Below are 22,297 nucleotides of genomic sequence, written 5' to 3' on the forward strand. Positions count from 1 at the left end.
CACAATTTCCTATGCCCTCCTCTCCCTCCGGCCCGGCAGGACGCGCACACACTGTGGCGGGCGGCCCTCCAGATGGTCACAACAGTGTCCCTCCTGGAGTTGTTGAATCTGGACGGTGATCAGCATGTAAACCAGGTTCCCACATAATGGCTTATAGGTCAGAGCCCTGAAACAGCCTGATACAGCCCAGATCTACGGTGTCTTAAGGTGAATAGGGCATTCGTTTATTCCAAAGATATGACTGATTTCTTTCTATATGCCAGGCATTTCCCAGGGCACTCGGAGCATAGCTGTGACTAAAACAGATAAAAACCCACACAGAGCTCTAGAGGGGAAGGCATAAGTGGCATTTGTCCAATGAGTAGAAAGACCATTGGCTCGGGAGTCAGGAAGGCTGAGGAGCTAGTCCAGATGCTTCTGCTAATCAGCCGAGTCCCTTCGTCCTCTCTGATCTAGTCTCCTCATCTGGAGAATGGAAAGACCAGTCTCCATCCCCGGTAAGGACTTGCACCTGAGATTCTAAGAGCTCTTTGATTTGTGACCCTCCTTATACTGTAGAGTTTTTGGCTTCCCAGTCGAGAGAGTAGAGCTCCCCTGCCTCTCCTTGAGGCATTCATGCCAACTTCCCTCTCTGCCCCTTGCAGTTCCTTTCTGCTTTGATTGTTCTTTGGTCTTAAGAAAGCAGAGAACCTCTCCATCGAGTTAACCTGCCTGCCTTCCCTCTTACTCCCCCTGTGGTCTCCCTTCTCCATTACCATGTGGTCATAAACATTTTTCAAGAACGGTCAAACGACCCCATCTTCAAAGATGGTTTTTGTGAGTGCCTCTTTGGGGTCCCCATGATGCCTTTGGGGGTGTCTGTTCCCCAGAGCATGCTCAAGGAAGCCAGTGAACAGATCACAGGGAGGGATTCAGTACAGTTGGTGCAACAGAACCACTGGAAACCAATTAACAGCCTGGAAACCAGAGAAAGGATGGTGGCCAAAGAACAGGCACCCCGTGGTAAACAATTACCAGTGTGGGCAGGGACAGCAATGTAGGTCAGCTCTCAGCCAGGAAATAGTTGTACAAGTGCAAAATGTGAATCCCTTCTGGAAGCAGAATCTAGGTAAAGGTTTTCTTTCTATATTTGGGCAGATGACCACCTGGTTGCCTTGCGATTCCCCTAGGTTTCTGAGACAGCTGGTCTTGGCTTCCACCTCTCCTCCAAAACAAAATGGCTCACGGGCCTTCTAAACCTTGACCCTCTGTTGATGATCGAGAGAGAGGGTTAGATTTTGCTTTATAAACTAGGTCTGGGCAGGGTACCCATACTGCACCCCTATATTCTGAGAGCACTGGATGTTTTCTGGCATAGGGTGCGGTGGATCCTTTTTTGTTTGTTTTGGAGAGCCTGCCTTTCGGCCTCTACAGTGCTGTAAAGATTTGCCAGTTTTAGGTGAATATCCGGGGAACCCTGAAATTAACATCAACACCCCAGCTTTAAGGACTATTCCGGCAGGGATTTGGTCAAGCAGAAACAGGGGACTCTGGGGTTCAGATCCAGTTGGGAATAAAACCCAGTCCCGTAAGCTGTCTGGTGCTCACTTGCAGAGGCTCGGGTGGATAGGGTCCCTGTGACATTTAGCCTCCTAACTTGACGTGGGCACAGCTTTTACAGTGTACGACATGCTTCTGTATGTGCTCTCTCTTTGGTTCCTCAGACCCATTCTGGAAAGTGGGCAGAGCAAGTGTTGACAACATCCCCACTTTGTAGAGGAGGCTGAGATTCACAAAGGCTCCAGGCGTGTGTCTGCTGAGCTGGTACATGACAGTCAGGACTGGGGGAGGGGGGTCTCCCGGTACTGAGGCCAGGGGTCCTCCTACCAAACCGCAGGGTGTTGGGGTGTCTCCTGAAAGCCCAAGGTCAGGTGGGCAGTAGTACTTATGACTGCACATTTCTGCTATCTCTCTCTCTCTTTTTTTTAAGATTTTATTTATTTATTCATGAGAGACAGAGAGAGAGAGAGAGAGAGGCAGAGACAGAGGCATAGGGAGAAGCAGGCCCCACGCAGGGAGCCCGACGCAGGACTTGATCCCGGGTCTTCAGGATCACACCCTGGGCCGCAGGCGGTGCTAAACCACTGTACCAGTGGGGCTGTCCTCTGCTATCCCTGTTAACCTCCTTCTAGGCAATACTTCAGGTTTACCAGTAAGTCATGGAGGCTGATCTTCATACCCTACTTGGGAGAGGCGAGTGGCCTACTGATAGCGCTTTCCCTCAGAGGCCAGAGCCCCAGAACTCTGATGGGTGTTTTTCTCAGCAGTCCCTGACTCTGCTTCAAGACCAGAGAGGAAACAGTACCTCCTAAATATCCATGGCTTCCCAGGGAAGCCACAGTTGCCATATATCAAGGGCCCCAGAGGCTCTCCTCTGTGGTCCCCACTCTGGTGTAGCTTTGCCCTGAGACTGTTTTCCTCACGTGTCATCTTTGATCTAGAGATCAAGTGCAAACGTTGACCAAACCCCAAGATCCTCTCTTTCTCAGGCCCTACATGGGGCAGCTCTCTGGCATACAGCCCTAGAGATGGTTGGACTTTCTGCAACTTTGTTCATAGAGGAGCAAAGAAATGTTCTCCTTCCCCAACTTGGCAACACAACCCTCCACCCCTGAAGACACCTGCTAGCAGCGAGTCATGCAACATTTCTTAAAATGGTACACGATAAAGTTTGCAAAAGCAGTTGTTTCGAATCCTTCTGTTCCTAGTTAACTTTGCCAGCCGAGTCGTCTTCCCAAGTTAATAACAGTAGAATCCCACAGGGACTCATCTCCAACCAGTCATACTAGCTGTAGCTCACACCTGCCGCCTGCCCCCCCAACCCCCACCCCCAAGATCGTTCCGTGCGGTAAATGCTTGGCATGAACCAGTTTGCTTCCAAGCCGTTCTCTGGGGCCTCATTAGAGATGGGCAAATGTTAGGGGGCGAGGAATTCATTGTGCACCTGTAGAGCCTAATGTCTTTGGAAAGCCATGAATTGGGGAGCTTAACTAATGAGCGCACCATGAAAGCCACAGATCACCTAGTTCAGTGTTAGAGTCACCTCTCAGGTTGGGTAGAAATGAAAGTCCCCAAAGAAAGGCCACTCCATCAATTAATGAAGAGCTTTTATTTTTCAGGCTGATAAATATGCAGCAGATGTTTTGATAGACAAAGAGTGTTTACTAGAGGCCTTCAAAAAAAAAAAAAAAAAGCCATGCTGATTTGTGGTTGGGATGAGAGAGGTTGGGGAGGAAGAGATTTCTCTACATGATGTACTCTGTTATCAAAACAGAGCAGCTGGTTGGGGATTTCAGGGTTCAGATGATTCTTCACTGCTTCTGCCTCTCTCTGCAGGGCCACTTCTGCTATTCTGGCTTTTGCTTACCCTTCTAGAGCCTGCCCCTAAGATTGTCATGAGGTTAAAGGAGAGAATCCCCAGAAAGCTGGTATTTTAGTGTCTGGCCTTGACGGTTTACGGGACTCATTGCCCGCGTTATTCATAATATTGGCAGCTGGGGAGACGTGTCCCTTCCTGGGAAGGGGGAAACAAGCAGAGGTCACGGGGGATTGCTGCCCGCGGCTGCTGAAGATCTCGGCTGCACTTAGGCTCATCTTTACAGGCCGATTGGACCCGAGCGATAGTGGTGGAGCAGCCCGGGCTGCAGGGGCGCCGCTGGCCGGGGTCTGCTTCCACCGCAGCCCTGGACCTCCCCCGTGCACGCTGGCCATCCGCGTTGCCCTGAGACAGCGATGCTGGTCCACCAGCAGGACTGTAAATGCAAAAGCTCCGCTGCCCTTTATAGGGAACCTTAGCAACTGCCTAGTGGCTTGGAGTGAGGCCATGCTCATGCTGCCATGGCCTAAGCTCAGGCCTTCCAAACTCACGCTCCTGTTTCCAGTCTGTCTTACCCTCCGCTTGCCCTTCCTCCAGCCACCAAGAGGCCCGTCTAGAACCAGCTGCTGATCTGGGACATGATACACTCCTGTTTTAAAGGGCCGGCTGGCTCTCCTTTGCCTGGGGGGTGGGGGGGGAGTCCAGTCCACCCTCCTTAGAGAGGCACGCAGGGCCCTTTATAATCGCTCCACTGTCCCAGGAGGACTCTCCTCATTCCTGGCAGGGCAGGCCCTTCCTTGACTCCAAACTTCAGCACATGCTCTTCCCACTGCCTGGAGGCTGTTCCCTACCTGCTTCTCCTCCTTGGCAAACTCCTGTTTGGTCCCGCAAGACTCAGCTACAGGATGGGCCCCTCCGTGTGGCCTTTGCTGACTTCCTTGAGCAGAGGTCCCACACTCCTCTGGGAGCAGGACCCCCTGCCTGGTGAAGGCAAATATGTTTCTTATCGCTCAAGAGGTGGCACCAGTGCTTCCCACCACCCACACTTCTGCGCAGGGCTTGGGTGCTGCCGAATGGTGTGGAGCCTGGCCGTGCAAGACGTTCTTTTTTTTTTCTCCTAATATATTCATGAGAGACACACAGAGAGATGCAGAGACACAGGCAGAGGGAGAAACAACCTTCATGCAGGGAGCCTGGACTCGAGCCCGGGACCCCAGGAGGCAGACGCTCAACCACTGAGCCACCCAGACGTCCCGGAAAACATCCTTCCAGATCTGGTGCTCTCAGTTTCGGCCTCCTTGGGAGACATCGTGAACCTCAGCACCAGAAATCATCCTAGATGTGGAAATGATGGAATTGATGAGATATTAAACGCCACTAATCATTGTTGTGATTACAAAAAGGAGAGACACCCAGAAGGGAATGGAAATGTTCTCTGAACTCCGGCAGGTGTTCCCAGCTGGGGGCGGGGGCAACGGTGTTTCTTCCTACACAGCCTGGAGCCTGGTGCCCTCCCTCCGGGGTCCCACCCCACCCCCCTGCCACCTCCGTCCTGGTGGTCACTGAGCATCGGCGACACCCACATGCTGGCAAGGTCCCTCTTCCTTTCTGAAGCCCCACCTGCTTGGTCTGTACACAGGCCCGGATGATGTCTGCCTCAGAAGAGCGTCCTGAAGATGGGAGGAGGGTCTACCTGTGGAGTTCTTAGTAGACAGGAAACACGGTCCCATCCTCCGTCCCTTCCCCACTTCAGCTGGCAGTTCACCCCGTGCTCGGCAGCAGCCAGGGGAGAAAGTTCTCGGCCGTGACACAGAGAGGGGTCAGGCTAGAGGGGTGGCCGGGCCTTTGCTGCACACATCTGGTCAGTGCCCAAGTGTCCACCTGATTTAGTCCCCGGGGGCAGCTGGGCCTGTGACGGACTGCCCCCCTCTTCCAAGCAGCATGGCAGGTGGTGCTGTGGAGTGACAAGAGGGCCTGCAGGGAGGGACCCAGAGGGGGCATCAGAGGGGTCACCAGGTGCCGCATTCAGTTCTGGTGCTTCATGTGTCAACCTGTTCAGTTCTCACAACCTTGGGAGCTTGGTACACTAACTACTAAAAACACTGGGACACTGAGGCCCAGAGGGGCCAGGTGACCTGGCTGGCAGGTGGGAGGCCTAGGTTTGAGCCCGGGCGTCCTTGCCCCGAGGGCAAGTGCTTCGACACCCACCACCCGACGCGCAGAGCTCAGGTTGCCCCGACAGCTTGAGCAACTGTAGTGGCTCCTCTAGTTGAGGTAGAGGCAGCAGCTCCGAAGCCAGGGGACAGAAGATCCTCCCTGGAAGCTGGGGATGCCACTTCCTCTTGTACCTTCCTGTTGCCATCTTCAAGAGGCCCAAATCCAGTGGGCCAGAGCTGTGCCCTTGGGTGTGGGACGTCCATTCATGTATTCAATACATGTTTAGCAGCCAGGCAGGGGGTGCCCGGGGTACAACAAGCAAGGTCCCAGACCTTGTCCTGGGGTTGATTGGGAAAAGAGCTAATAAATAAATATGAAAAATTCAGGTAGTCCTAAAAAATGAAGAAGGGTCAAGGCAGGTGAATAAGGTAGAGATTGAACAGTACTGGGTTGGGGAGAGGTGGGGGGAACAAGCTGGGGCAGTGGGCAGATTATTCTGCATGGATCCTTCTGTATGGATTTTAAACTAAATATTTCCCAATTCTGTGATCTCCTTCAGGCTTAGAAAGTGTCACCTGTCTTGTACAGCAGCTGTACACACACACCCATACAGCTCCCTCTCCTGTCGTAGCGCTGGCCTAGGCATGAAATAGGGGACGACCTGTACCCAGGAGGTTCTGGAGCTTGGTCAGGCTGTCTGTGTGCCTCACTTGCTCACCTGGCCTCAGGTACAGATGGTGCAGGAACACAGTCCTATTCAGGCTGGGTCGCTGGCCGTGTTCAACAGCCATTATTGAACTCCACTGAACTCCAACCTCAGATTTGAGCAGTTTGCAGAAAGGAGCCTGATCGCACTTTCAGCCTGGCAGCAGTGCTTGCTTCTAGCAAAATCTCCAGTCACAAGTAATCAAGACCCAAGCCCTGGTGTGCTGTGGGGTCATAGAATTAAAACGGTCCTGAGAGATTGCCCAGCCTCTGTCTTCAGATAAGGAATGTGTAAACCACCACGCTCCCCAGGGCCCATTTCTCTTCTTGGATAAATTCAAGGACAGAGGTCACAGGACGGGGGCATCCCCAATGTCATCAGGGTTATGCTCTGCCTCCGGTCGATTCCCTGAGCCCAGGTCACAGTATTTTCATTCAGAAACGGAGTCCCTGAAAGAGGCCCAAACAAAGGCCATTAGAGTATTTGACGATTTGTAAGGTGGTGGTCTCAGCTGCAGACCGGGCTTCTGTGCTTGTGAAAATGTAAAATATTTAGAGAACAGGAACCTACCTGTCTCCACATCCCTCCCTGCTAAGAATATATTATCTTGATTAAGGCGAGGAGAGACGTGTGCTGATCACGTGGCTGAGGACCAAGCAGAAGGGCTGAACTGATTTGCGTTGGCCATCTCTACACAGAGCACTTGTGAGGACACTGGAAATTCTTCCAAGTTCCCTGGGGACAGCATCGTTAGGGGACACGTCGCTGTGAACTGGCTGCAGGGCATGGCTGATCCAAATGACCCAAGTTAGCTTTACACCTTGGATGCAGGTGTTTTGTTTCATAACCAGGATCTTTAACGGTTTCATCCGGGGGAGGTTGGCACCTACCTTGCACGAGGCCCATTGCTGGGCACCCAGAGAACCATGAGGACGAATGAGTTGCAGGCTGTGGTCAAAGGGCTTCTGGGCCTGGAAAGAGAGGCCAGCTGTGTGCTGGTTCTAGGAGATTGATTGCTCCTCTATTGGTTGGTTCTCTCCTACTCATCCCTCCCTCTGAGCCTCTGCTCCCACATTTACTTTCAGGAACCTTCCCCCATCCTCTATCTGTGATTCCCTACCATCTTTTGACGTATTCACTAATTCCACAAGCACTTACTGAGCACCTGCTGAGCTCCAGGCACTGTTTAGACCATTGCACTAATCCCATGAGGTTATAGTTTTCTGTGTATGACCTGCCTCCCCACGCTAGACAGTTGCTTCCAGGAGGCCAGTGAGCACACCTTCTCTTGCGCGTCCCCAGAACCTGGCCCAAAGCAGCTGTGCAGTAAATGTCTGTGTAACAAACGAAGAGAGGAAGAGCAATGGTATTAGATGGGTGGTTACTGGAATAAAGACAAGCATTTGTGCATGTTTTTACAGATGTCAGACTTTCTCAATAAACAGAATGTCATCTGATTCTTTGCAACAGCCCCTTGGGAAACAGTTGTTTGCATCGGTTGGTGGGAAGATTTTTGATGCCAGTCCCATGCTCTCTGGACTGCACATAGGATTATTTCTTCTGTGAGAACCTGAAAGGGGGAGAATGAGCCGGGGCAGCTCAGGGCAGGGAGGGATGGCTTCCCTCAGAAGCTGGGGCAGCTCCTGACTAATGGAGGGGGGTCAATCCCCTGAGAAGGAAGCCCCAAGGGTAATTTGAGAGCAAGCCTGCCCCGAGAGGCAGTTTCAGAGGCCAGTCACTGGTCTGGCTTGTTGAGACTGAGATGAATAGACTCAGAGATGGTAAGTGTTCGTAGGGACCTTGACATGACCTAGCTTTGCTCAGCAGTTCTGAACCTGGCTGACACTTAGCGTTCTCTGGGTGAGGGAGATGGTTCCTAAACTCATGGTTCCTAGCCTCCAACCCCAGAGACCTTAATTCAGAAGATCTGGAGCAGATTTTTAAAAAAAAACTTTCCCACCTGGCCCATCTTTAAAACCTATTATTCAATTTTTGCCCATCGAACACAGTCTTAGAGTTCAAAAGCCATTTAGGGGCATTTCGAGCCATGCTGAGTCAGAGGTTTGTTGGTGACTGTCTGCATTTTCCCCAGCGCTTGTCTGCCAGCTGCACCCTCTCCTGCTCTATCGGACACACTCTTCCATCTGAAAATGAAAGGATGGTTTCTGGGGTTGACTGTGGGGAATTATTTGAACAGCGTAGCACAACCTGAACATCCAGGACCCAGACTAAGAGCATTCCAGTAAGTCCCAGGGGTGTCGCCTCAGTGGCCCCTCTCCAGTGTAAATGGTAGTGGAGTCAAATGCTCTCTGTAGGGTGCACAGATTCCCTGCGCTCCCAGCCTGGTCATTGCCTCAGTCTGCTTGTCCCACGACTCTCGCCCTCTTTTAAAACCCAAATTCAAAGGCATCAGGAGACAGTGGCTTGGTAGCCCAGGTCCTCAGACTGAATGCTCATGGCTTTGACCAGTGAAGTTGAGTGTTCAGATATTCTTCTGAGACCATTTGTTGTGAGTCAGTAAGACTATTTTGCACCACTATTGTATTTTGTTGGTTTCAAACTATTGCCAAATGAACAAAAAGACTAGTATAGTATTACCACATATGTTTTGTTTTTGTTTTTTTGCATGATTCTTCCCACTAAATTGGAAACTCTTGAGAGCAAATACCTGTCTGATTGATCTTTATGCCCTAAGTCCAGGGCATGTACCTGATTAGTTTGTTGGCTCAGTGAAAAGATAATGTATTTAACTAATATTTGATTCCGAAAAATCCAACATACGTAGAGTTCAGTTCAAGACTACATGTATTTTGAAAAGTGTAATACTTGTATCAGATAGAATGCGTAGATCAATTAATATATTGAGGACAAAGAAATTTATTTCTGAGCCCACCATCAGTCCCTGCTTGCCTTAGCTTTAACTAAAATAAAGTGCCCCGGGTTATGAAAGCAAAGTCACTGCACTGTGTTTTTTATTTTGACGTTAAAAATATGTTGAAAGACATGTAAGATTTTTAATATTTTAATATTAATAGTCAATAGCAAAGATGTGCAAAATTATTTTTAGCCAACAAAAGGAATATTATATCCAAAGCAGTAGTCTCCAAGTTGTTGGTAATGTAATAAACTTGAGGTCCTTTCTATATAATCCTTCGAAAAGCAGAGCAAAATCCACAAGGTGTTTTTTTTAGATAATTTGACATACCAGTCCTATGTCTGGGAATTGTCCTAAAGAAATCATTCAAAAGATACAAAAAGCTACATAGATGTAGCTTCAAGCATTGACTTTTTTTTTTAAGATTTTATTTGAGAGTGAGGGAGAGAGGGAGCAGGAGCAGGGGCAGAGGCAGAGGCAGAGGGTGAGGGAGAAGCAGACTCCCCGTTGAGCAGGGAGCCTAATGTGGGGCTCCATCCCAGGACCCCGGGATCATGACCTGAGCCAAAGATAGATGTGTAACTGACTGAGCCACGCAGGTGCCCCCAAGCATAGACTTCTATAGCAAAACCTGGAAACATAGAAATGTTCCATAAAAGGGAAATAGCTTAAGAAATTATAGTACATCAACATGTTGAAATATTAGTCAACCTTTAAATAATTATGAAGACTGGAGAAATTTGGAAAAAGAATCTAAAATCGCAGTGTTTGTTAGGATTGCAAATGTTAAATGCATGCATGCCTACTGGCAAGTGAGTAAAGTGCAAAATGAATTTAATCTTTAAGAAAGAAACAACATATGTCAAAATATTAATAACCATGATCTCTGACTGAAAGGATTATGGGTGATTTTTATTTTTATTTTTTTTAAGATTGTTTTTTTTAAATTTTTATTTATTTATGATAGTCACAGAGAGAGAGAGAGAGAGAGAGAGAGGCAGAGACGCAGGCAGAGGGAGAAGCAGGCTCCATGCACCGGGAGCCCGATGTGGGATTCAATCCTGGGTCTCCAGGATTGTGCCCTAGGCCAAAGGCAGGCGCCAAACCGCTGCGCCACCCAGGGATCCCTGATTTTTAGTTTCCTCTTCCATCTTCTCTATATTTTCTAAGTTTTCCATCAAAAAAAAAAAAAAGGTGTGTGTTTTGTCTTAGAGACAAAGTGCAATGGATCCTCTAAGAGTGAGCCTCTCCTGCCTGTTGATTGATTGATGATGATGATGATGCATATTATGGGTTAGCATTTACTTTAATACTGTTTTTACAATAAAACTCAGTACTACTTTTTTAAAGATTTATTTGAGAAAGAGAGAGACAGGGAACGAATGGGAGGGGCAGAGGGAAAGGGAGAGAGAGAGAATCTCAAGACTCTGAGTTGAGTGCGGAGCCTGATGTGGGGATCGGCCTCATGACCCTGAGATCACAACCTGAGCCAAACCAAGAGTTGGATGCTTCTTAACCGACTGAGCCATCCAGGTGCCCAAAAAGTAAGTACTACTTTTTTTAAAAAGTAAAGAGATGATATGCCCAGGAGCTGACCCAGCTTCTCATGACATCTGTGGGTACCACTGGGATCTTCATCTCTTGCTTGGATGACAAAAGTCATAACTTCTTCTTGGGATTCCATCTGCTACCTCTGCCTGTTCTCACCGCAGCATCCAGATCGCTAATTTGGACATACAAGTTAGGTACTGACTCCTCTGCTCAGCACCCTGCAGTGGCTCCCCATTTCACCCAGTGACAGTGCCTGGAAGATCCCGGTGATCTATTCCCCGTGCCATGTCTGAAGGCTCTGCCCTCCCTCACTCCAGCTACCCTGCCTGGGACCCTTCCCCTACGAGACTGGATGTACTCACTCCTTAGGACCTCTGCATCCCCACTGCCAGGAATGGGCTTCCCCCACACCTCTCCTACCCTCTTTCTCTCACCTCCTTCAAATTCTCTGCCCAGATGCTACTTTGTCAATTAGGTCAGCCTGGACCACCATGTGATGTCCCATCCTCTACCACACTCCCCCCCACCCCGTGGTCTCCAGATCTCCCTTTCCCTGCTCTGTTTTTCTGTTTTCCATCACCTGTATCCCCTTCAACCACACTGTATTGTTTATTACGTTCATTGTTCTTTTTCTGTATCCCCACATTAGAATGTAACCTGCATACGGACAGGGACTTTTGCTCTGCTCTGTTCATTGATAGACTTAATAGGTACCTGGCATATAGGTTCTTAGGATATACTTGTTGAATGAAATTGTTACAGATGATTTGAATAAGATGAAGCCTTGTTGGGAGCTCCAGGAAGAAGGCAAAGAGCAAGCTGAGGCCCAGGCTGGGTTGGGGGGACTAATCAACCCTCTACAGAGTCTAGATCCAGAGGCTTTGGGGACATGGTATATTTGAAGTCTGGTCTAGGGGGACATCTAGTTCCAAAGCTAGATGCAAGGCTGGAGTCGGGGCAGCAGGTCATTCCCATGAGTTTGTTGGACACAAACTGGGCAGTAGAGTTGCTGCATTCGCAGCATCCTCCCAACTGGGCAGTAGAGTTGCTGTATTCGCCCATGGTTTGTCCGCAAGTGGCTGGCCACTCTGGTTCCACAGAGGGCAGGGTCTAGAGCTGACCTGGGGTGCCTGTCAGTGGTACTCACCGACCAGAGCAGGCCTCCATCTCCCTCGCGGGACAGATGCCAGAAGGTGCTGTTCTCAGCCGGTCACAAAAAGGACCAAGGCCTTACTGCACAGATCTCCTCATTGTAAAAAAAACAAAAACAAAAACAAAAACAAAACAAAACAAAAAAACAGGTGGGCATGAAAATCATGAAATTTGGAAGCTTTGTTAATTAGGTCAAAGGACACTGGTTTTATTTGCCCTCCCAAGAAGAAATGCATCCCCAGTCAGCTGCTGGATTTGAATGAACAGAATGGAGGCAGGCAGGAGCGGGAGAGGTAAACGATGTGTCATTTCACTGGAACCAGGTAGATTAAGTAACCTTGGCCCGTAAGCATGCCCCGAGAGTTTGATGGTAATTGATTTTCAGCGAAATAGTGACATTTTTAGTTGCATCTCTTCTCAAAGAGCAATGAATGGCATAGGAATTCTCTGTACACTTTTTCCAAAAAAAGGGCACTTCCTTCCTTTCATGCCCTTCCTTCCTTCCTTCCTTCCTTCCTTCCTTCCTTCCTTCCTTCCTTCCTATGAACATTGCTTCTGGTCAGTGCTTCTCCCTGCCCACCATGTGTTTGTTGCTGACATGTTTGCTCATTTTTGAAGGAACAGTCCATTATGGTGACGTCCACTTGGGTAAATCCCAACTTGTCAAAACTATCTTGCCTCTTTTCTCCCTCGAGGCTTAATAGACAATGTGTCCAGAATTTGACACCTCTCACGATATCTATGGCTGCTGTTCTGGCCCAAATTGGCACCATCTCTACCCTGGTCACTGTCAAGGGCCACAGCTGGTTTTCCATCTACCACACTGACCCCTCCAGTCTACTCTCAACACAACAGCCAGAGTGCTCCCGGCCGAGCACAGCAGTCCTTCTGATTGAGGCCTGCCTAACCACACCCATGGATGGTTGTCTATCAGTGGCTCAACTTCCTGGGACAGGATTCAAGTGTGTCCGAAAATACCTCCAGAGACTTGACCTTCCCCATAAATTGTTCAGGAGCACCGCCACTTCCTGCACAGTTTGAAGGTAGGGAACACAGAGGTGTGTCAGAAAGGGCTGCCAGACACTGCCCTAATCAGAAAAGATTACGCCAGTGTAGACGCAGAACACCCAATTTTATTTTTATAATGTGAGTTATTGTCTTGTGTGTTTGTGAGTCACTGAGGGTCGGCTCCGCTTGGATGTTGCCAACGCCTCCGCAGTGGCCTCTGACCTTTGTGGGTTTGGGTTGGTTCTGACTCGAGGCGAGGGTGAGCGGGCTCCAAACTTTGCACTTGATGGTGGTGTGTTACTCATTGCACTGGGGAGACAGATATTCCTGCTGGCTTCTCAGACTGATTACAAAGTAAGGCTAAGGTGGAATCATCTAGTTTTCTTTGCAATTCTATTGAAAAGGTAGGACAGTAGATCCTCTTACCCTATGAAAGGCTCATCGAAACTACACCTCATGCTACGGGAAACCACACACCCTTTTATCTCAACTTATTAAAACACTGTGTAAAGCGAAACTTTGTACCTCTCGGGGCAGCATGGCTTTATTTGACACTAGAAACCCACTTGAAATAGTGGTAAGAGCATGGACCAAAGTGAAGCAGCTCAGCTCCTGGAGCGCCTACGTTTGTAATGCATGATGGGGAGAGAGATCTGACAATGGACTTGAAGGCTTTTAATTATAATGGAAACTTCAAGACTTGTCTACGTTTCTTTGTTTGTGGAGTATTTTCTGCAGGTTCTCTGGAGTGACAGTCACGTTCACCTGCATCTCTTCATCAGGACTGCCCTGGCTTGCCGGCTGTTGGCTGGATCCCCAGGTACTTTCAGGGCAAGGACTGTTGTGTTAAAACCACCTGCCATCTGTTGGTGAAAATTTTTTGGATTCTAAATGATGAGTCACTTATTTCTCCTGCTGTTCCTTCTGCTGCCAGGACTAATTTACCTCTTGGACTGTAACAGGGGATATGCTGGGAAAACTGGTCTTGAAGCTTTGTCCTATGCAAAGTTCACATCCCTAAAGACCATGCTTCCCGGTGCCATCACTGGAAAGGTGGACTTGCCTTTGCATTTCCACAAGACGGCGAGGAGACAGCAACAGTGTATCTGACCCTCACTCCAGGGTCCTTCACGGATAAAGCTACCTCCACCAACTTCAGTCGCCTTGAGGTTGAGAGTCCCAAAGCAGTTCCACATTTCCTTGCCAATGCCAGTCACCTGTGAGTGACACAGGAAAGATCCTCAGTGGCCACTGGTTCAATGAATGAGGTCTGTGACTACAGAGTGGTCACCCAAGGCCACCAGGAGTAGTGTGCTGGGCCCAGGTTAGCCCATCAGGCCAGGGTGGCCATGTGGCAGTGCCACCTGTAGAGCCACCCCTCTGAAATTCTGATGGAGCTGTTCTTGCCAACCTCTGAAGGAGAGTACTTGGAATGATTTTTAGGAGGAATTCAGGAGACTCTTGCCATACGGAGCTCGGTGCTATCATATAACCTGAAAGCAAGATCTGTGGGAAGGGTGGGAGCGGGGAGCCTGGGGACGAGCACTTGGATTTAACAGCGCAGCCAAGTGCTTTTCCCAAGAGGTCAATGGGCCCCTCTGTCCGCTAGAGCACGGTGGCTGGAGTCCTGCGCTAAAATAGAAGGCGTGCTTCTCCACTGACTCAGCTTCACGCAAATCAATTTTTATTGTTTCACCATCCTTTTGTCCAAAAGAAGTTTATTAAGGTGGCTCAAGTCTAGTTCTGGTCACGTGTCCTAAGATACCCTAAAATATTTCTATGTTTCATGCCTTCCACATTTTTTGCCACCCCCAAATCCCAAGCTAAATAGCAGCAGCAAAGCCCTAAGTGCAGAAGATTCTAGCTCCCTGGAGCATGCTCCGTTTCACTGAAGTTTTCTACAGATTTCCTGCCTGAAGAGATTACCGAGTCCCAGGTGGGTGGGATTTTATTCTTACCACAGAGTAGGTGTGATTTTGCAGGAGGCTCTTCCTCCAGCCTCCTAGATCAGAGGCAGATATGTGCCTGAGTCCTGGGTGGGAGGTAAACCTCCTGTACTGTGAGTACCGGGCTCGAGCCTCCCGTCCCCTCTGACATGGTCGCTGGTTGGGAGAGGTGGCCAGTTGCGTGGGCCTGCCTGAGGCCCTGCAAGCCCCAGCTGACCTTTGCAACCGAGATGGTATTAGGAAATTTTACCACACATTCCGAAATAGCCCACTCTCGAGTGATCTGGGTGGTGTGGGATGCGGGTAGGACAAGGCGAGCCTTCTTTAGAGGAGATGAAGTTGGCATTAATCTCGGTGGCTGAGTATAAATTTGCTGGAAGTAACATTTCCAGCCACATTCCTTATCTAGGTACAAGATGCACTTGCTGCTGAGGCTGTCACGCCGATAGGCTTCTAGAACGCCTGCCTTCCCTGTGTACTCAGGAGCAGAGAGAGGCGCATCGGTACTCGGGGCTTTGGGATGGCTGAGATCTTGAGGGATCAGTTTCCCTAATCTGGATGGCGATTTGGCTATAACGAGGATCCAGATGAGAGGTGGGACTCTCGCTGAACTCCCGATACAAGAGAACTTTGGCAAATTGTCCACGTCACCACTTCAGAGTTGGAAAACCAAACAGGCTAAGGCATTCAGATGTACTTCGTGCCCATCAGACACTTGGGCACACGGTCTCTCAGTACGGGGCGCAGCCAAGTGATGCCCAACAGAGGCACCCTTGGTCTCGGGAGGTTCTGAAATCACAGAACAGGGACACTGGTGTCCTCACACCAGGGAGTCTCTGTTTGAAGGAGGTGAGACGCTGAAACCATGTGTCCACACCCAGATAGGCCAAGGGGGGCCTCCGGTGCAAACTGGTACAGACTTGTAGGTTTGGGCGGTTCAAAATCAAAAAGATTCCATTAGTGACAAAAGCAAAGGAAATCAGATTCCACTGGTTTTTCTCAGTTTGGGAAGAATGTTGCATGCAGAGAGTAGCTACCGATATTTGCAAACCTACTTATTCTCTATCTAAGAGTAGCTACTTGGCTAATCCACGATTGCAGAAGCAATTTACTTTCTCGCTCTCAGACTATTTCAGAAATGTTGATGTGTTGGGGGATTTGTATTAGCAAAAGACCTGTTCTCTCCTCTGAAGCCACATCACACAAACAGTAATCCCCAAGAAACTCTAGCCACCCGATGCCAGCAAAGGGGGCTGCTTCTAAGATAGTGTCAACTGCCTGTTTCTTAAAGATGCTTGCGAGAAATACAAATGCCAGTCCGACATTTCCTGAGCCCTGGTTATTTACCAGACTAGAATCCTCTCTGGGAAGTGTTTAATCCTGCATCAAATACAGAAAGGCAAACCATTGGCTTCAAGAGAGCGAGGGTTCGTTGTAAAAGCAAGCAGATGCTCCCGAAAGGACCCAGCTCTGGGGAAAGGAGGAGGCCTGGTCACGGAGGTTTCAGGAACAGCCCGGGTACCTCGCCAGTTCGCCCCAGTGCTGGAGGGACTTTAACAATTGGAGGAGAACCTTCTCAATACGCTTGGCGCACGTGCAGATTTCACTCCTTCAGAGGAGGTGCTGTGAGGACGAGTCCCAAGAATCACAGGCGCACCAGGATCGCAGGGCACTGGGTACCGAGCTGCCCGGAAGGCCACAGCACCCAAGCGTGCTCCTTACTCCGAGACCCAGGACTCCAGCTGGGTGGCTGTGGACTCAGGGCTCCCTGTCCTCTTCTTCCTGTGAGATGCCCAGCACCGACTTGTGGGGGATTTTGCACTCCTGCAGAGATCTGCTAAGGTCAGAGAAACGTCTCCTGGGCACCTCCATGGTCTCGACGCTGCAGTGGTGGTAGGTGGCCTGGTTGTTGCGCTCGGCCACAGCAACCACGGTCTGTAAGGCGTCAGTGGGCCGGAAATGGTGAACGAACCTTCGGCCCGACGGGGATCTGATGGCCAGCAGCAGCCTCGCCTCTCCGTCTGATGGCTCCTCCAGGTCTCGGGCCCTGGATGACATCTGTCTCCTGGTTCGGACGATGACTGTCCTCTCTGGGGAACAAGCTCGAACTCTGGAGTCTTCTTCGCTTGCCTTCATGGTGCCCGTCTCCTCCCGGTAGAGAGCCTGGATGCTGCTCAGCTGCAGCGAGCCGGCCTTTGTGGCCACTGCGTCCACAGAGCCCTCCTCCAGGGTCTTCCTGTTGATGGAAGGGAGGACTCGGTATTTATTGAGGGAGGAGGAAGCGCCCATGGGCACCTGCTGCAGCAGCTCGGGGATCTCGTCGGGCGCTCCCTGGTTTGGAGACCTGGGTGCGCAGGCTCCGGGTCTCTGGCTGCTTGGCGACTCACAGGGGACGGCCGGGGGCAGGGTGGCCGGCGCGCGCGGAGAGCACAGCTGGGCGCCCTGCGGACCCTGTGGTTTGTGTGGACGCGGCCGCGGCCGGCCCTTGGCGGACTTGGGCCTTGGGACGTGCATCTTTGCCGAGTCGGGCCGCCAGGCGAAGCCGTCAGCGGCTGGGCTGCCAACGGGGCTGCGTTCAGGGGCCGCTATGTTCACAGGGTCTTCTGTGGCCATTGCTCCTCAAGACCCCTAAGGAAGCGGAGGAAAGACAAGCCGCGGGTTAAACTTCCTGGGACTCTGGCCTCCAAGCCCTTCACCCCCAGGTGCCGGAATTAGTGCCAACCGGCATGGAGTTAGGTGTTTCTCTCTGGATTTCGAGCATGGGGAGAGGGGCACCTGCTGCCGTTTATTCCTTCGCTCGTTCATTCATTTCAATCACTTGGAAAAAAATCAGTGAACCAAGACCGAGGAAAGACAGGTGTTGAGTCCACAATGAGAAATTATTGCCATGAGGAAATAAAGTGAGAGTGACTGGCGGGGGGTGGGGGGGCTCATTCTTATTCTTATGGGGTGGGGGGCTTTAAACTGAGAGACCAAAGGAATGAGAAGCAACAAGCCATGTGACAATCTAGGGCAGGGGCTGGCTAACTTTTTCTGGGCACGTTTTCAGCTTTGGAAGCCACATGATCTCTGGTCCAATGATTCAGCCCTGCCCTTGCAGCCACTGACCCGGTTCCCCTCGCCGCCCCCAGGCCTTACCTGACTCTTCCTGTCTACCTACACTTTAATCTTACTTTGTTTTCCTTCCTCCTGTCTTTTCTTTCAACCTTGGTAGGTGGCTCTGCACAAATCACTCCATGTAAAAAAATCCCTCCACCACCCTAACTTTGTCACCAGGGGGATGGGAAAGGGGAGGGGAGCACTGTTGAAAATTGGCCCCTTGGCCAGAACTCACAGGGAGGTATGCAGGTTCTAGATGAGGGGCCAGCAAACCTTTTCTGTAAATGGCCAGATAGCCCATATTTACAGTTTTGACAGCCATAGGGTCTGTCACAACTCCACAAGTCTGCCATTGGAGGGTGACAGCCGCCATAGACAGTAGGTAAACGAATGGGTGTGGCTGTGTTCCCATAAAGCTTCATTTATGGACACTGAAATCTGAATTTCATACAATTTTCATGTGGCACAAAATATTCCTCTTCTTTTTTTTCACCCATTTAAAAGTATAAAACCTATTCTTAGCCCACAAGCCACATAAAACTGGCAGCAGGCCACATGTACCAAACTGTGTCTTAGACCAACTCCATAGGGGACTCTGGACACGTGCTGATTCTACAGATGTATGAGCCAGAAGGGCAGAGCAATTGCCCCATGGTCACAAAGCCAGCTATCAGCACAGCCTGAACTAGAACCTGGGTCTTGTGACACCAGGTCCTATTCTGGAGGACCTAGGCTTCACCTTCTGTCTTCCCGGCTACCTGGTGAACACTTTGAGGGCCTCTTTAGGTGGGTCTCCTACGCTAAGGGTGCTCATGAGTGCTAGCAAAATCCCACAGAAGCCCCGTGTTCCCAAGCTCGGTAGGGGCGTGGGCATTTCTCTACTCAGGCCAGAATTGCCAGATCAGGTCTCCTTCTCCCTCCTCACCACCTTGGTGACCCCTTCATTAACAAGGCTACCACCACCACCACCCCCCCAAGGCCCTGGTTACATCCTTCCCAGGACACTGTGGGGAGGGGGGATGTCTAGGGCTCCCCTCCTCCCTTGGAATCCTGACCACCACTGCACTGCTGCTTTCTGCCCATAGGTTGACCAGGTCTCTCCCCGCCCTCTAGAGACCTTCTGGTAACTTCTCAGTGCGTCACCATCCCCAAGAAGTAGCATATTTGAGTACAAAGGAACCAGGACCTGGTGTCCCAAGTCTGGGGTTCTGTTTCAGGCTCTGCAGAGAGTTAGCTGTGCTACCATGGGACCATCATTCTACCTTTCTGATACATCTCTTTCCCCATCTATAGAATTAGCCATATGACCTTGGAGACATTATTTAAATACCTCTAGCATCAGTCCCTTTATCCGCAACAGGATGGTAGTAATATGAAATAATGTAACCAGGGCTATAAGTTCCAGGCTTGGCTTAAGAAAAGGTAAGGTGCTTTTGCTTTTGTTTTTGGTTTTCTGTTTGTTTAGCGCTTTCTATCACTTTATGTCCAAAAGTCTTACCTGTTGCTGCAGAGCATTTTCCCCAGGAGAGGGAAAAAGTGGTTCTACTCCTAGTCACCTCTAACCAGCTGGGCTTATTTTGGGACGTTCACCTGCCCTGCCCACTGCACAGAAACGCCGGAAGGCTGATTTTAATGAGCTACAGCCTCTGAACTTGCCTCAAAAATGCAAAATAATGCTTTTCTAATAACGCTTTCTAATTCCACACTTTCATTGCATCCTCACCTCAAACTGACTCCACGCTACCTTTGTCACACAATCCTGAGCAATGTAATGCCAGCCTTGCAGCCTTCCATTCTAACATTACCGTTCGGTGCCTCTCACCCATCTTGCCAAATTTTAGAAAGTATCCTCTCCCTCTCCATTAAGACCAGACCCAAACAAAACACAGTCTTCCCCTATATCCCCGAGGCACTAGCCAGTTCAAAAGCTGTCCTCCATTTCTTTTTTTTTTTTTTTTTTTTTTTAATAATTATTTTTTTTTTTATTTATGATAGTCACAGAGAGAGAGAGAGAGAGAGGCAGAGACACAGGCAGAGGGAGAAGCAGGCTCCATGCACCGGGAGCCCGACGTGGGATTCGATCCCGGGTCTCCAGGATCGTGCCCTGGGCCAAAGGCAGGCGCCAAACCGCTGCGCCACCCAGGGATCCCTGTCCTCCATTTCTTAACTTAAAAGCCTCTGTGTTCGCTTTACCCTGTCCACAGACGGGGTCTTTCCACACTCCCATCTTCCACTTCTCGCTAGGCTTTCACACCCAGTCTGGCTGCTGGGAGTTCAGGAACCTTCTCCTTGGCATGAAAAAAGCCTGCCCATCTCCTTGTTAATTTAATCTATTTTCTGATCAACTGTGAAAAACGTGGTTTCTTCCCTGTTGGTTTAGTTCTAAAGTCTTTCCCTTGCAATTAAGCAGCTCTGCACTTTAACTCAGGATGACACAAGAAGGTCATAATTGTCCAACTGTTCTGCCAAAGATAAGCTCAACTCGGGAACCAGCTCCCCTTCTCGGCTCACCCTCCCCGCCTCAAGGAATGGCTATTAATTTGCCACAGCTTCTACAGAATTATCACAGACTTGGCTTCTAACTCCCACACATGCCTCGGGAAGGTTTAACTGTCAGTAAGTTTGGTAACTTAGAAACCTCTTCCTTAACAACTTTGATGAGGAAAGTCATGTGTTCTTGCAGGCTCTCTGCTGGATTATTTTTAACAGTAAAACTTGAGTATGTGCATGCACTTTCTATACCTTTTGGTACTATATAATTATCCATGTTCAGGGGGTGTCATATTCAAGACACCCTGGTCATAAGATAACATGACTGCGAGCTATCTCAGAGAGAGAGAGAGAAAAAAAAAAAACCTCAATTATGACTAATTCCTATAAGCCCACTCATGGTTATTTAGAGACTAACACCTCCTTCAGGTAAAACCATTCCATCGAACCTGCTTTCATAACCCACTGCCTCCTCCCGAGCTCGGGGACCATCTGTTACATGGAGGGAGCACCAGCTCTCCCCAGCATCTATCCCATGGAGAGGGGAAGCAGGGGAAACAGGTGTTTGGGGACCCTGGGCCAACAGTGCCTCTGCAGCCACACCTTGGTCCCCGAACCCTGCCCATCCCGCCCCTGGGGCCAGGAAGACTCACGCAGAGCCCATCATTATCCCCGGCTCAGCTCGTTTCCCCACCTCTAGGCCTGGCAATCGCTCAACCACAAAGTGATTTGACAAGACCTAGGTGTAGGCATCCATCAAGCTGCCAGCTGATTAGGCAAGTGGCCTGTTTACTTAAACAGAATAGCTGCACCCCAGAGGCTTGCTAGCAGTCAGGAAACAAACATTGGTAACTGTTTCCAGGGAACTGCCAAAAGGGCAGGCACCCATTCCTTAAGATTACTCACCCAATCAACTGGAAAGGGAGAACATGTGACAGGAAAGGCTGAGGCCATCCTCCTGCTTTCCTAAGGAGCCCCCCCCCACCCGCCCCTCAGCACAGGGTCAGACCACCCTCATCCACTCACAGCCCAAATCTAAACCCACGGTAAACGCAGTAAAATACACCCACCCACGTACCATCTGCTGATGTATACCGAGGATGCATACATTTGAATTGGTCTTTTAAAAATGTTTATCAGTTAATACTATCCCCTGCCAATCCCCACCCCGCCCCCCTGGTGAGGCTGTCAGGATGAAAGGCATGAAAGGCACTCAGAAGAATCAACAGGAGATGGTAGTTGGCCTGAGCAGGAGAAAACTTTGGTACCATTCCCAGTTCTACCCCCGACTAAATGAGTAGAATGCACTGTCCCACGCAGAGTGCCACGTTTCAAAGGGGGAGTGGAGAAATTGGACCGCAAGCCATCAAGTGATCAAAGGTTTGGAAAAGGCAGTGGGGACGGTTGCAGGAGCAGCGTGGGGAGGGGCAGGCGGAGGAGGATAGCTGCAGAAGATCTTCCAAGTGCCCGCAGGCCCCTCTAGACCGAAAGGGGCTGGAACAGCAGAAGCAGGCATTTGGGGGAGGGGCAGGAGGGGACGTCTAGAAAGTGAGAGGCGCCCAGGTGAAAGAGCACGGGTCTGGGGGAGCTCCGGTCTGGTCTGGTTCGGGCCTCTCGGTGTGCGGGACGGCCTCTGGTCCCCGCGGGTCGGTGTCCCCGTCCAGGCCCCGGGGCTTCCGCGGAGCCCGGGAGCTGCCCCATTCCTGCAACGGTGAGCTGGGCCGGGCCTGCGTGGCCCCGGGAGTGGCCGCTTCTCCCCGGGCCCGTCCTGTCCCCGGGGCGTCGCCCTGGCCGTGACCCTGGCGGTGGCCGTGGCCGGCGCGCTCACCTGCCGCTGCTCCATCCTTGCTCCATCCGCCTGTCCGCCGGCTCCGGCCGCTGGTAAACAGCCCGCGTCTCCCGGGCAACGCGCCCGAGGGGGCCACGTGCTTCCTTCTGGGCCGCCCAGCCCGGCCCTG

At 50.5% G+C, this 22,297-nt stretch overlaps 2 protein-coding genes across 4 annotated transcripts in view; one reads left to right on the forward strand and one right to left on the reverse strand.

Annotated features, from left to right (window-relative positions):
* Window positions 1–22,297, forward strand: part of PLA2G2C (phospholipase A2 group IIC) — a 91,421-nt gene that overhangs the window by 48,525 nt on the left and 20,599 nt on the right. The window contains exon 1 of one of the 2 annotated variants that reach the window (XM_025447206.3): window positions 21,518–21,719. The gene's annotated coding sequence lies outside the window, so the exon portion shown is untranslated. Of the gene's footprint in view, window positions 21,720–21,875; window positions 22,051–22,297 lie in introns of those variants that run through there. The other variant, XM_035713468.2, reaches the window with a different exon arrangement.
* On the reverse strand, window positions 10,431–22,296 carry UBXN10 (UBX domain protein 10). Of its 2 annotated transcripts, XR_007408708.1 has the most exons (3): window positions 22,168–22,296; window positions 11,792–17,378; window positions 10,431–10,816 (listed from the first exon to the last, which is right to left on the reverse strand). XR_007408708.1 is itself a non-coding variant. In XM_025447204.3 (2 exons), the coding sequence occupies exon 2, from the start codon at window positions 17,361–17,363 to the stop codon at window positions 16,509–16,511; it is 855 nt and encodes a 284-aa protein (XP_025302989.1). In that variant the 5' UTR covers window positions 17,364–17,378; window positions 22,168–22,296; the 3' UTR covers window positions 11,320–16,508. The 2 variants fall into 2 exon arrangements, 1 of the variants encoding a protein (XP_025302989.1); XM_025447204.3 differs by lacking the exon at window positions 10,431–10,816 and having other exon boundaries at window positions 11,320–17,378.

The sequence above is a fragment of the Canis lupus genome, chromosome 2 (assembly GCF_003254725.2).
Source record: "Canis lupus dingo isolate Sandy chromosome 2, ASM325472v2, whole genome shotgun sequence".
NCBI lineage: Eukaryota > Metazoa > Chordata > Mammalia > Carnivora > Canidae > Canis > Canis lupus.

Coding starts and splice junctions, on each gene's coding strand:
- UBXN10 (XM_025447204.3), bottom strand. CDS start 17,363: ATGGCCACAGAAGACCCTGTGAACATAGCGGCCCCTGAACGCAGCCCC.